General features: G+C 43.4%; 1 protein-coding gene across 5 annotated transcripts in view; it reads left to right on the top strand.

The window, feature by feature from the left end:
* Positions 1 to 15,237, top strand: part of PECAM1 (platelet and endothelial cell adhesion molecule 1) — a 75,963-nt gene that overhangs the window by 30,864 nt on the left and 29,862 nt on the right. For all 5 annotated transcript variants that reach the window (XM_030296217.1, XM_030296218.1, XM_030296221.1 and 2 more), the window contains 5 exons: positions 531 to 836; positions 5,510 to 5,785; positions 10,454 to 10,702; positions 12,481 to 12,756; positions 14,627 to 14,914. In XM_030296217.1, coding sequence (XP_030152077.1) covers positions 531 to 836; positions 5,510 to 5,785; positions 10,454 to 10,702; positions 12,481 to 12,756; positions 14,627 to 14,914 — 1,395 coding nt within the window. The remainder of the gene's footprint in view (positions 1 to 530; positions 837 to 5,509; positions 5,786 to 10,453; positions 10,703 to 12,480; positions 12,757 to 14,626; positions 14,915 to 15,237) is intronic.

Here is a 15,237-nt window from a genome sequence, read left to right as displayed (position 1 = left end):
ACTCCTGGCTTTGGAGTTAGACAGACCTGGAATCGAATCTCGGTTCTGCAACTTGCTGGCAAGGAGCTTTTGGATGAAACTTGGATCTCACTGAGCTTCACCTTCTTCAAAATAGGCATACTTTTATCTTTCATGTCCACCCTGGAGATTTATTATGAGAATTACATGGGGTCATGGATAAAAAGTCTATCCTAGGTTGTGGTTGGCAATCAATAAATTGTAACACCAACCACAGTAATGCCTATAGATATGGCTGTTTTGTTTTAATTGTATCAGTTGGCAAGACTTGTCTCCCCAGTGGGATTGGAAACTTTGAAAGCACCAACCACATCTGAAACATATTTTATATTTTTCAAAGTAGCTGGTATAGCTCTGGGAACATACTTGCTCAGTAATCACCTGGTAGGTAGCCCTGGGGTTCTGGGAACAAAAGAGAAGACTCTCAGATGGGTCAATCACAGTGGTGCAGCCGAGGTAAGCTTGAATCACTAGATCAAACTGATACTAATGGACTTTCTCTTCCCCCAAAGGAGTGTCCGATCCCAGAGTGACACTGGACAAGAAAGAGGCAATAGAAGGCGGGGTCGTGACGGTCAACTGTTCTGTCCCAGAGGAAAATCCCCCAATATACTTCACAATTGAAAAACTCAAGCTAGATGCAAAAGGTTTCAAGCAAAAAAGAGAAAAAGTTTCTCAGAACCAGAATTTTATGGTGATGGAATTCACAGTGGAGGAACAGGACCATGTCATATTGTTCCAATGTCAAGCCAGGATCTTTTCTGGGACCAATGTGGAGATCTCTAAAGCCATCAAGAGTGAACTGGTCACCGTGACGGGTCAGAGTCCTACTCTCCTTTTCATCATTCTCTGGTTTGCTGGTTGGGATGGGGAGAAAGCCCAGAAATTGGAAAGGGGCTGGGGTCTTCTGACTGGGCTGCTGTTTTCAAGACTGTTCTTAACCACTTACAAGCCATGCTTTTCAAACTTTTTGACTGCGATATAGTTCAAGAAATTGTGTGTGTGTGTGTGTGTGTGTGTGTGTGTGTGTGTGTGTGCGCAAAATTCCCCAAGCAAAAGTTTCACAACTAATCCTTAATGTATGGAGCATTTTGCTATTTTCTATTCTATTCTATTTTGTTTTTTTAAAACACTGACCTTGACTCAGTGAAATGATGCATTGTGTGATTTGCAGTTTGGAAAACACGGCTTCAAGCCAATATGGGTCAGACACCAGGAAGTGGAGTCTGGAGGGGTTTGGGAGGGAAGAGGGTCCCTATCCCCAGCCTTCGCCTCCCACATTTGAGGAAGGACTCCCCCCTTCTACCCACCCTCCATCACCAAGATGTTGGACAAGTAAGAAGCAGATGAGGTGGCCTGAGGAATGCTCTTCAGAGAGAAAGGAAATAGCAGAGGGAGGCCCGGGCGTGCGTGTCCAGGATGAAAAGAGCTCCAGCACAGGCAGCCTGTAGGATGGCACAAGGACTCGTGAGTAGGGGAGAGTCAAGGGAAGGCATATTCTAGTGCAGTAGCCTCGAGTCTTTTCTATAGGAGCCCCAAAGTTTGTCACGGATACCCTTCTGCTTTTGGTACCTCATTTCATTCCCACCCGTCGTGTGTGTGTATATATATATATACATATGATATTATGTATATATCATATTTTTCTGATTATAATACATGGTGTGGGTTAAATTTCCAGAATATATGGCACGATATAAAGTATCAAGTGACAATCATTCATAGCACCAATACTTAGAGAATCACTTGTGTTGTCCTAGACTTGCTCTACTGTTATTTCATGCACACACAAAATTTTTGTTTGTTTTTCTTTGTTTTTACAAAAACTGTGACCTGTCAAACATAACTGTTTTGCAACTTTTCCTTAACTTGTGTGTTATAGACCTTTGTCCATATCAAGAAATACAGATCTACATCCTTTTAGTGGCATCTCGGAATCCTATTATAGGATTTACCTCATTTACCTAATTTACCTCATTTTTCTAATATAGACTTTTAGGTATTTTCCCAGTTTTTTTGCTCCTTCTTTTTTTTTTTTTTTAAGAGGGAGAGTGAGAGAGCACCTGTGTGAGGGAGGAGAGGGGCAGAGGGAGAGAGAGAGAGAGAGAGAGAATCCCAAACTCAGTGTGGAGCCTGATGTGGGGCTTGATCCCACAACCCTGGGATCATGACCTCAGCCAGAATCAAGAGGCGGACGCTCAACTGACTGAGCCACCCAGGCACACTGTCCCCCTTACTCCCTGCCAACCCAGTGTTTTGTTACTAAAACAGTCCTGCAATATACAGACTTATAGCTTGTATACTTCTGTGAGTATTTTTTTTTCATTATTATTTATAAGGTTGATTCCTGGCAGTCAAATTGTTGATTCAAATGTTTTGTGCATTTTAAATATTGATATATATTGCCAAAGCACTCTTCAAAATGGTTGAACATTTCCATCAAAACTGATGCTACTGTTTATTTTCCCACATCCTTACTCTTACGTAGCATTATCAACATTTTCTTGTTTATGATGATCTGAGACACAGTGATATATCATTGTTCTTGTGATTTATATTTCTTTGGTCTTTACTGAGGTCAAATATGTTCTTGGTGTTTATTGACTTATTACATTTCCCCCCATAAACTGCCTGTTTATATACACTTGGCCCATTTTTACTGTTTCTGATTGATTTGTTTGAGCCCTTTATAAATTAAAGGCATTAGCTCTTTGTCAAGTACTATGCAAATATTTCCCTGAGTTTGTCATCTGTCTTTCTTTTATGCTCAGTTTTCAGGCAGAAGCGTTTCATCCTTATTGAATCAAATTTGTCCATCTTTTTCTTTTTTGGCATCTCAGTTTCATGATTCACACCTAAAGCCTATTAAAGATAATTAAAGGAAAAAATGCACGTATTTTTGCTCTTACTGTTTCTGTAGTTTAACTGTTTGCTTGTTTTTTCTGCGTTTAGATTTCTGGTGCATCTGAGTTAATTAGGATGTAAGAAAAAAAAAAAAAACTTTAGTGATGATTACCCTTCTGCAGAGGACATTTGTTGAATATCCTAAAAGATGCCCTTTCTTGTTTTTTAATTTCCATTCAGGGAAGTAGCCTATTTTTTTTTTTTTTGAATTTTCATTTAAATTCTAGTTAGTTAACATACAGTGCAATATTGGTTTCAGGAGTAGAATTCAGCGATTCATCACTTACATACAACACCCAGTGCTCATCACAAGTGCCCTCCTTAGTACACATCACCCATGTAGCCCATCCCCCCTCTCCCATCTCCCTTCTCTATTGTTAAGAGTCTCTTAAGATTTGCTTCCCCTCCTCTCTTTTTTTCCTTCCCATATGTTCATCTGTTTTGTTTCTTAAATTCCACATAGGAGTGAAATCATATGGTATTTGTCTTTCTCTGACTATTTTGCTTAGCATAATACTCTCTAGCTCCAGCCATGTAATTGCAAACGGCAAGATTTCATTCTTTTTGATGGCTGAGTAATATTCCATTTGTGTGTGTGTGTGTGTGTGTGTGTGTGTGTGTGTGTGTGTGTGCGTGTGTGTGTATGCCACTTTTTTTCTTTAATGTTTATTTATTTTGAGAGAGAGAGAGTGTATGTGTGCGTGAGCAGGAGAGGGGGAGAGAGACAGGGAGAGAAAGAATCTCAAGCAGGCTCTGCACTGTCAGCTCAGAGCCCATTGTGGGGCTTGATCCCACTAACTGTGAGATCATGACCTGAGCAGAAATCAAGAGTCAGACGCTTAACCAACTGAGCCACCCAGGTGCCCCTATATGCCACATCTTGTTTATCCATTCATCGTCGATGGGCATTTGGGCTCTCTTCATAGTTTGGCTATTGTTGATAATGCTGCTATAAGCACTGGGGTGCATGTCATCCTTCAAAACTTTTTGTATCCTTTGGGTAAAATACGTAGTAGTACAATTGCTGGATCATAGGATGGTTCTATTTTTAATTTTTTGAGGAAACTCCATACTGTTCTCCAGAGTGGCTGCACCAGTTTGCATTCCCACCAACAGTACAAGAGGGTTCCCCTTTCTCCACATCCTCGCCAACATCTCTTGCCTGTGTTGTTAATTTTAGCCATTCTGATAGGTGTGAGGTGGTATCTCATTGTGGTTTTGATATGTATTTCCCTGATGATGAGTGATATTGAGCATTTTTTCATGTGTCTGTTAGCCATCTGGATGTCTTCTTTGGCAAACGTCTGTTCATGTCTTCTGCCCATTTCTTAACTGGATTATTTGTTTTTTCGGTGTTGAGTTTGATAAATTCCTTACAAATTTTGGATATTTACACTTTATCAGATATGTCATTTGCAAATATCTTCTCCAATTCTGTAGGCTGCCTTTTAGTTTTGTTGATTATTTCCTTCATTGTGCAGAAGGTTTTTATCTTGATAAGGTCCCAATAGTTCATTTTTTTGCTTTTGTTTCCTTTCATTCCCACGATGGCAGACTATTTTTTTTTTAATGATAGCTATTTATTGTGAAGTTAAATGACTTTGCAGTAAAAAACTAGCAAATTAGGGGCACCTGGGTGGCTCAGTCAGTTAAGCGTCCGACTTTGGCTCAGGTCATGATCTTGCTGTTTGTGGGTTCGAGCCCTGCATCAGGCTCGGTGCTGACAGTTCAGAGCCTGGAGCCTGCCTCAGATTCTGTGTCTCCCTCTCTCTGCCCTTGCCCTGCTTGTGCTCTCTCTCTTAAAATAAATAAACATTTAAAAAAAATTTTTAAAAAGACAAGTGAATGAAAGTATATCACTCTAAATTCACTTTTGGCTTCATTTCGCATAGTTGGCAATCTGTGTGTGTACTCTAATGGTCTGCAGTTTTTTTATTTGTTTGTGGAAGCAAAGTCTGATCCCTACTTCTCTTACCATCTCCTGATGATCCCACACCCTGGTATCTGACCAATATTTTATAAAACAGTGTTTTTCAAGCTGCATGAGTCATGCAATCAATTTAGTCAGTCACAGCCAGCATTAAAAAAAAAAATAGAATAGACCAGAAATCAGTTTGGGGGGGTGCATATCATTATTTAAATATGCATTTCCATGAAGTGGCACAGTTTACATCATTGTCACTTTAGAAAACTATGGAATATTTGTGCTGAAATGCCATGGTTCCATGAAACTATGTGAGAAGAGCCTAGAAAATCCTTGGTGGGCAGGGGCAAGAGTCTGTTTCCAATGCTCTGATGATTTTTGAGGTCATTTGAAGAGGATTCTGCAGATGAGATCTAGAGAAGGTGGTTTTGCCTTTGGGAAGGTCAAGGGAGATTGCAGCTAAGAAGGCTGAAGTTGCAAGAATGAGTGAGAAGCATCAGAGCAACTTAGGAGAAGGTTTTTAAGGGCAAAGATTGAATTTGTTTAATTAACAAGGAAGAATAGTGTTGGCAACAAAAAAGATCACAAAGGGGAGGATGTAAGTGCCTCTTCCGCTCACTCAGCTTTGAACCTGAGTCCAACCAGCTTGTCCTCTTCTTGTAGAATCCTTCTCTAATCCCAGATTCCACATCAGCCCCAAGGGAGTGATCACAGAAGGAGATCAGCTCAACATTAAGTGCACCATTCAAGTGACACACCTGGTGCAGTCATTTCCAGAAATCATAATCCAGAAGGACAAGGCGATTGTAGCACACAAGACGCATGGCAATGAGGCCACCTACTCAGTGATGGCCATGGTGGAGCATAATGGCAACTACACGTGCAAAGTGGAAGCCAGCCGGATATCCAAGGTCAGCAGCATCGTGGTCAACATAACAGGTAGGGCTGCTCCTGGAGGATGTGTGAATATGGTAGGCTCAAGCAGCCACTGTGCTGGAATCCAGAATGGCCAATGAGAGTGGATATTTCTGCTCCTGCTTGTCTGAATGAATATACTCAGGTGGGGGCATGGTGCTCAAGGGGAAAAGTCAATGCAGAGTCAGTAAGCAGTTAGCTGTGGTGGTTGAGGGTGCAAGTTCTGACATCAAATCCCAACACTGCCACCCACTACTTCAGTGACCTTAGGTGAATTACTCAGCTTCTCCTTGGCACAGCTCTATGAGATGGGGATAATGACAGCACTCACCTGTAGGACTATCTCAATGATGAAATGACATGACTCTGCTATAAACAGCCTCATACAGAATAAGCACTCTGTGTGAATGTTAGCCAGTGTGTCTGCTATTATATTTAACTTTCCTCTGTGCCAGGCACTATGCTAGATCCCAGACCCAGGTCCTAAGACTGGGTCAGGAGTGAGAAAGCATTAGCAAATTCAAGAACAATAGCAACAATTCCCTTTTGTTGAAAACTCTATGACTGGTTTACATACATTTGCATTTCATGCGCATAACAATGCTGTGAGATAAGGATCATGATTCTGGTTTTATGGGTGTGGAAATTGAGGCTGAGATGTTAGGTAACTCACCCCAGTGATTATAGGGTTACCAAGTGGCAGAACAAGAGTCACCCCAGGCCCATTTGACTTCCAAACCCATGCACTTAAAAGTTCTATTGGACTCCTTTCCCCCTTTCCTGGCTTTACTTCTCTCCATAGCACCTATTACCAAAAAAATATATTCTATCTCTTCCTGTTTATTGTATGTATCCAGGCATTGGAATGCAAGCCTATGAGACTAGGAACGTTACCCATTTTATCCAGTGCTATGTCCTTAACACCTAGAATAGAGCCTGGCACATAGTAGGACTTAAATACATATTTGTTGGATGAATGAATGAACATTGGACGACTGTGTTTCAGAGGGCAGAGAGAGCACTTCGTGGTTGCCATGTGAAGGTATTCATTCATTTCTTCATTTACTGAAAGCCTTCTATGTATAAAGCACTGAGTGTAGTCACAGGGACAGTCCACAGTATCATAGGAAAGTTGTCAACTACCCAACTGGGTGATTGGCATATGTGTTGGATCCCACTGGTCTATAGTGTGTACTAATAATTTAGTTTATTATTGATAATGATAAATATCTTGATGGTACATGATATTTTTCGCTGATAAGACATGTATTATCTCATTAGAGAAAAGTTTTCAATTCAACATACATTGAGTACCATCCGCATGCTGGGCAACTGATTGGGGATAGACAGCTGCCTAAGGTCAGGCTTTGCTCCTGACAAACTCACAGACATAAATAGACTATTTGAATGCAATGCAATGAGCAAGTACAACCAAGGGATGGACATACTACTGTGAGAGCAACAGGGACCATGTGGCGGACCAACTGACGGTTGCATCAGCCAGAGCAGCATCTTTACCCCTCAGGCCAGGCTACTTTAGGAAAGCATAAAGCATCATTGGACCCTAGGATACTACTGTTGTAGGTGATCACCTACACCCAGAAGTCTGTATCGGGTGGGGTATACAAGCCATTCAGTAGATCAGTCTCCCTGGCCCAAGATAAGAGTGTTACACACAGCCTGCCCTTTCTGTCCTTTTAGCCTGAGTGCTCTGTGATCCTGAGCTCTGCCCTTTCCACCCAGAGCTAACTGAGCCACACCAGGGCTGGCAGGCAAGTACCCTCATGTTCAAGTTCCATCAGGCCTTTGGAAAGGTCTCCAGGCCCACTGATGCATCTAGTGATCCATGCCCCTGTTGCCATCAAGCTTCACTGTCAATGGCTCTATTGAGTGATGTTAGCAGCTCACAATAGATTTATGAAAATAGAAGTCATTGAATTAGTCATTTGTCTTTGGATAGAAAAGACACCTTCATCCCCCACTGTCTACCTTTTCAGATCTGTTCTGTCACCAGGTGTTGTAGGTCTTTCAGCTCTGTTCTGTCTTCCTGTCTCGGTAATCACACCCTAACACTGGCCCTCACACCAGGATTACCCATTGCAGGGGTTTCCTGGAGTATCTCTGTTCCAGTTCATTCTTCAACCAGCTATAGGAGAAGCCCTCCTAATATGATCCCTATTTGACATCACTGTTCATGAGCTTCAACCCTGAATGGTCATGATCCTTCACTTTGACCCCATCTCCTTCCCAATGTCCCTCCCACTCTCCCTGGGCCACTCTTTCCCCTCGGCCACTGAAAAACTTCTGTTGTCCTTAAAGACCAAACCCCAGATCTCCCTCGGGGGTCCCCCAGGACAGTTCCATGGTCACACCTTAGTTCCTATCACACTCGGTTTCCATCTTTATGTCAGTAGTCACTACAAAAGTCTAGAGTCTGCCATCACCACTTTGGGTAAGCTCTTGAAGGACCAGATCTGTGGCTCAATTCACCTTACATCATTGACACTTAGCACAGACTGGCACGTTGGAGGAGCTCAGTAAGTGTTCATTCAACAAGTGAATAAAAGACTAATTCTTATTAGTCTACGGGATGGTCCTGCTGGTCTGTTACATTACCTGCAAATGGATCATTTACAAGTGGACTATTATTTCCTTACATTTCATTCCTACAAACCATCTTGCACCTACTTCTGAAAGATGGTTTCTATTTTTCACATTTTCGTTTACATATTTTTAAATAGTGAGTCATTGCTTTGGAATTTTTTTGCTAAGTGATTTTTTTCACATTTTTTGGTATCTGCCCACTGGGATTGTAAAGGCTTTTAGGATGTCAGTTTCTTTGGTTTCTTTTTCCCATTCCTAAACTAGAGCTTTTGATGGTGCTAGGAAAACAGATAAGCCAATGCTTATGTGGAAGGAAGGATGGAATGTGTCTTAATAAAACATAGATTAATTATTGGACTACCACCTTACTTGAAGTTTTATTTTATCCCTTGTTGAGGAAACTAGGAAGGCATTGGGGATTGATTTTGATGGAAATAACTCCTATAGATAGCTACTTAACATCAATGATAATGAGAGTGTTGATTTGTACCTCCCAAAAACCTGTATGGCAGGTAAATTTAGAACCAAATGTAGAATTTGATTCCCTGACTCCTGGCTGCACTCTCAAGCCTCTAGCCCAAGAAGCTTTCCAAAGAGGGACTTTGGGTCTCAGTTCCTTTCTTAAAAAATTTTTTTTTCAACGTTTATTTATTTTTGGGACAGAGAGAGACAGAGCATGAACGGGCGAGGGGCAGAGAGAGAGGGAGACACAGAATCGGAAACAGGCTCCAGGCTCCGAGCCATCAGCCCAGAGCCCGACGCGGGGCTCGAACTCACGGACCGCGAGATCGTGACCTGGCTGAAGTCGGACGCTTAACCGACTGCGCCACCCAGGCGCCCCTCAGTTCCTTTCTTAATATGAAGATAGTTTCAAAAATTACTGACTTCGTCCTTCTGCATCACAGGGAATAATCTTGAAGCCAGCGTGCATTTGCTTACATGAAGGACCACTGCACAGTGGTTAAGTAGTTAATTAGTAATTTTCCAGTAGCTGAAATTAAAAACATAGTCCATGACTATGAAATCTTGATGTATTTCAGGGAATATTCAAATAAGATGACAAGACTTCTTAAAAGTCAGCTTCTGTCTTTATTGCTGTTGACATCCAACCTCAACTATGGTGCTAGTGACTCCTTAAAGTGGCATAGAATGTTACAGCTTAAAAAGTACGCAACCTCAGGTGTTATCTTCTCTGTGGGAAGTGCTAGAGGGATGGTGACCAGCTGCCACTTCTCCCCAACCTCATGCTCTCTGCATCAAACCTGCACTTCATCCTTCTTGCTCCCAGTCCAGGCTCTCAGCCCCATCCGTTCTCCCTCCAGATATCTCCCTATAACACACATCTGATGTCATTCCCCCAAGCCAAACTCTCCATGGTTCCATTGCCCCAGGATACAATTCACACTTGTTTAGATGGTTCTCAAGGTCCTTCAAGATCTATAGGTCTTCCTCTGGCCGCTTCTACTCCCACTAAGTTCCAGGACTGTCAGGTGCTCCAACTTCCTGCCAGGACTTCCATTGGCTCTTCTCTCTGCTTAGAACACTCCCTGTTTGCCTGGATAGTTCCTGTAAGAGTCCTTTCCTGATTCCCCGAGCCTAGGTTCAGCTATCCCCTCCATGGGCTCTTCTGCAGATAACCATGTCTGAATCACCCACTAAACGTAAGCACTTGGAAGTCAGGGACTTTTTTTTTTCACAGCTATCTCTGATGCCAAGCAAGGTACCCAGTACAGAGAAAGTGTGTACTAAATACTTATGAAATAAAGCATATGAGTGAATGAATACCTGGGTGGATGCATGAATCATCACTGCTGCATTACACAGTGAAAAACTTTTCTAATTCATTTTTATGAAATAAATTGGATTAACAAGGGTAGAAAACCTGCCATTGCAATCCCAGGCAAAGAATGAACTCTAACTCTTGAATTGTGTGATTATCCGGTTTCATGAGAAGCTAAAGAGAAATTTCTGCAGCAAGTTTGGGGATTGGCTCTGACAAAAGCAGCTGGGTCAAGGGTCTCTCTGGAAGGGGGCTGCAGGAGTGGTGCCCGGAAACGTCTCACCTCCTTCTACTCACTGGTCTTCCAGAGCTGTTTTCCAAGCCGAAGCTGGAATCTTCCGCCACCCGCCTGGATCACGGTGAAAGCCTGAACCTGTGGTGCTCCATTCCAGGAGCACCTCCAGCCAACTTTACCATCCAGAAGGAAAACACGATTGTGTCACTGTCTCAAAATTTCACCAAGATAGCCTCAGAGAGGGACAGAGGGACATACACCTGCAATGCAGGCATTGGCAAGGTGGTCAAGAAAAGCAATGCAGTCCAGATTACTGTGTGTGGTGAGTACATCCTCGCTGGCTCAGAGAGTCTTGGGGTGGAATGAGAGAAAGGCAATTTATCACCAGCTGCCACCCTCTCCAGTCTGAAGGCAGATCAGACTGAGACAGGGTAACAACTTGGGGGTAAGAGGAAGCAGTGATATCAAGAGACCAAACAAGTGTGTATTCCTTCTTGGAGGACAGGAAAGAGGCGGTACAAAGAAAATGTTGGCAAAAATCAAGTTCATGGCTTTATTGTGGCTGCATGCTGTTGATGGGGCTGAGTTGGCAAGATTCTGGCTGCTGGAACAGGCACCCTCTGAAAGGTCAGGGAGGAATCACTGCTTACTCAACACTAAATTTTAGGATCTCAATTCCATATCCTGATCCATATCCTGGCTGACCAGCAGCCAGGGACTCCTGGTGGGCCGAACATAGGTACCAGAACCACCTACGGCTGTGCTTCTCAGAGTGACTGTGCATGCAAAACCCAGTTAGAACACAGGTCCGGTTGGAGCCAGATTCCACATCTCTAACTAGATAGAGCCTTGGGGATGCTGGGTCCTGGACCACCCTCTGAGTAGAGGGGTCTAAGTGAATGGAGAGCTCTGGTCAAGCTGTCACAGGCTCTGTTGTTATTTAGTCACTGTCCTTCAGTTTACCCTGTGGCTGTGGTTTTAGCCAGCCAAGATTTTAGTCTCAGCTCAATGAGGATTATAGTCCATTGTCAACTCTCTCATCATGGAAATCCAAAGGAAATAATGCAAGAGACAAATGTGGGCCATTACATTTTCATTTTCTCTGTTGTTCTTGGAAGGAGGTCATTTCGTTTTATAAGCTTTATAAATAAGTGAACTTCTAAATAAGGACCTAGCAGAATTCTTGCTTCTTGGGGCATGCAGTTTATGATCAGGAGAGGCTGAGGCACTGAGGATTTGTTTTCAAATAAAATCTGTTTGGTACTTGTTATATTTTTAATGCATTTCCTTATATCTTTTCTCAATATAACTGCCACAACATATGGATGTGTGTGCATGTGAGATGCATGGAAATATAAAAACGTATTTATTTATTTTTTATATTTTATTTTTGAGACAGAGAGAGACAGAGCATGAATGGGGGAGGGTCAGAGAGAGAGGGAGACACAGAATCTGAAACAGGCTCCAGGCTCTGAGCTGTCAGCACAGAGCCCGGCGCGGGGCTCGAACTCACAGACCGCGAGATCATGACCTGAGCTGAAGTCGGCCGCTTAACCGACTGAGCCACCCAGGTGCCCCTATAAAAACGTATTTAGGGGGATGTCATGTTTTTCTTGAACTTGTGTCATCCTTTTTTATTGATAGCATTCATTTCCCCCCTCCGTCCTCATCACACACACACACACACACACACACACACACACACACACACACACATTACTTGCCAATCTTAAAGGAGTCCTATAAAGGTAGATAAGGCAGGTAGGCATTTAAAATTATAGTAAATGCGCCTAGGGGGGCGCCTAGGTGGCTCAGTTGGTTGAGCATCCGACTTTGGCTCAGGTCATGATCTCAAGGTTCATGAGTTCGAGATTCACATTGGTTGTCTGCTGTCAGCACAGAACCCACTTCAGATCCTCTGTCTCCCTCTCTCTCTGCCCCTCCCCTGCTCATGCTGTCTCTCTCAAATAAATAAATAAACTTAAATAAAATAAAATAAATTATAGTAATGTTAGAGTTTGGAGAAGGACCCTCTTAGGCTGGATGTTTTGTTTCTGCTTTCAGTCGTCATTCAGGTTGTCTCTCTCTCTTTCGTTCTAGAAATGCTCTCCAAGCCCAGGATTTTTTATGACTCCGGCCCTGAGGTGATAAAAGGACAGACCATAGCAGTCAGTTGCCAGTCCGTAAATGGAACCGCACCTATTAGCTATCACCTTGTAAAAGCAAATAGCATTTTGGAGAGTTGTAACATGGACTCCAATGAGCCTGCGGTATTCAAAGACAAGCCAACAAAAGATGTAGAATACCAATGTATCGCAGATAATTGTCATTCCCATACTGAAATGATCAGTGAAGTTCTGCGGGTCAAGGTGATAGGTAAGTTGCATGATCTTGAGTTCAAGCCCCACATTGGTCTGTGTGCTGTCAACGCAGAGCCCACTTCAGATCCTCTGTCTCTCTTTTTCTGCTCCTCCCCCCTCATGCTCTTTTAAAAATAAATAAACATTAAAAGAAGAAGAAGAAGAAGAAGAAGAAGAAGGAGGAGGAGGAGGAGGAGGAGGAGGAGGAGGAGGAGGAGGAGGAGGGGAAGGAGAAGAAAAGAAAAAGCTAATGCAGAATGCCAAGTGAAACTGTTGGTTTAAACTGGGTCAGCATTAGTGGCTGACATTTACTGACCCCGACTATGTGCCCACCCCTGTGTGAAGTGTTGTAGTAAATTATCCTCATTAATACTTACAATAGCCATGAAAGGCCCATGATCATTATCCTTGTTTTATGATGAGACAACTAAGGCTTAGGACAAACAGCTGGTGGGCAATGGGGCTGGGAATTAAGGCCAGGCAGCGTGGCTCCTGAAGCTGGCTTGCCACCACCCCTTTGTACTTTATCAGGAGAGATGCTGTCGAATCAGGCTGCACCCTCTGGGATCTGCCCTTGTGGTGGAACCCCACCCTCCCATCCGGGGCCTGGTCCTCCCTTTTTGTGGGAACAGCAGCTCCGTGGTCTAGTGACCCACTGTACTCTTCAGGGAGGTGATTCATGGTCAGATGCCAGTGTGCTGACCAGTCAATTCTCACACCGATAGGAAGGTCTACTTGGGAAGACAATTGAGGATCAAAATTTCAGTAATTAAACATGGAAAAGATATAGGGGAGGACATCGAGTTCTGCTTGGATCTGCTGGGAATGAGAGGCCGGCACGACTTCCAGGTGGAAATGCCCAGGTCAAAATCCAGACCTGGAATTCAGGGGAGTAATTGGACTAGAGCTATATATTTAGGCATTAAATGCCACGTGTTTACGTGTTAAATGCACAAACAGAAGCTATAATGTGGGTGAAATCACCAGAAAGGAGAATGGAGATGGAAAGCTGAGGACTGAATTTTGCAGAAAGTCCATGTTTAAGGAGCAAAAGGAAGAAAAACTAGTGAAAAAAGAGGGAGTGACAGGTGGGAAGGTAAGAGAATCTGGGCAGTGAGACATCATCGAAGCCCCAGAAGAAGCTGGGTAGCAGTTGAGGCCACAGGTGGGAAGGTTAGATGGGAGCCTATTAAAGGCTGGATTTAATCTGCTGGAGACTCAGGGATGGGCTAGTCAGGGGATTGGTGACCTTTGGGGCTTCTTCAAAACCAGAGATAGAGGGCAGTTTCCGAAGCAGAGGACTGAAAGTCAGATGTCAGGAGTAGTGAGAATGTGGGAAAACGAGGAAGTGAGAATGATTGGTTTAGAACATCTATAAAAGGAAAAGGAGAAAACCAAGAATAACTAAAGGTGGTGGATCAAGATTATTCGTTCATAAGATCTGGAAATGCCATGCATCTTTGTAAGCACAGGGAGGGAAATCTCTCTCTCTCTCTCTCTCTCTCTCTCTCTCTCTCTCTCTCTCTCTCTCATACACACTCACACAGAATAAAAATCAACAGGACACAGAGGTTAATCATATCTTCAGGCTAAGTGTGGAGTAATACTTGAGGTGCTAAGTGAGGGGATGCGTCCATAGCATCTTGTGTTTAAAAAACACGTGGGGACAGGAGGCATCTGTTGCTGCCCTTATGGGCTAAGGGGGAGGAGAGGCTCTGAAGAATGTGGTATTGATGGGGCAGGGAGGGTGGTGGGAATGAACTGAGTAAAAGGATCCCAGTCTTGGTCACAGTGCAGCAGCAGGACAGCCATGGGCAGTGCTGTGTCATGTTCATTCCCTTGTGACTCCCCCGGTTCTCAGTGCTGTCCCTTTCTCTGCCTTTCAGCCCCTGTGGATGAGGTCAAGCTCACTATCCTGCTGAATGAAGAGGTGGAGTCTGGGAAGGAGGTTGTGCTTCGGTGCTCCGTGAATGATGCCTCTGGTCCCATCACCTACAGGTTTTACAGAGAAAAGGAGGGCAGTCCCTTCTACCAGATCATCTCAAATGAAACCTACGCCATTTGGCACAAGGAGAAGGCTAGCAAGGAACATGAGGGACAATATTACTGCACAGCCTTCAACAGAGCCAACCTTGTTAAAAGCAATCCCCAAAGCAACATACTGACAGTCAGAGGTGAGTCAGGGTCTCAACAGTGAGATATAGTGTGGTTTCCAAGAGCGAAGCCAAAGTCTCACCCCTTGTAAGAGGAAATGGGTGGCTGTTTAGCTCATTTCACTGAGGGTTGAGAGACCAATGTTCTCAAGGTTCTTTTATTGCAAGTGACAGACATGCACCCAAATTAAATATAGAAGAGGAATTGGTTATTATAAAAATTAGAAATTTCTCATATAATCGTAACTCCAAATTCTTGGTAGAGAGATATCAACTGGCCTGTCTTGGGTCAAATGTCCACCCATGGACCACCTGTGGCCAAGAGGATTGGGTCATGCAGAAGG

Source organism: Lynx canadensis, chromosome E1 (genome assembly GCF_007474595.2).
Source record: "Lynx canadensis isolate LIC74 chromosome E1, mLynCan4.pri.v2, whole genome shotgun sequence".
Classification (NCBI taxonomy): domain Eukaryota; kingdom Metazoa; phylum Chordata; class Mammalia; order Carnivora; family Felidae; genus Lynx; species Lynx canadensis.
This window is presented reverse-complemented; position numbering and strand designations above follow the sequence as displayed.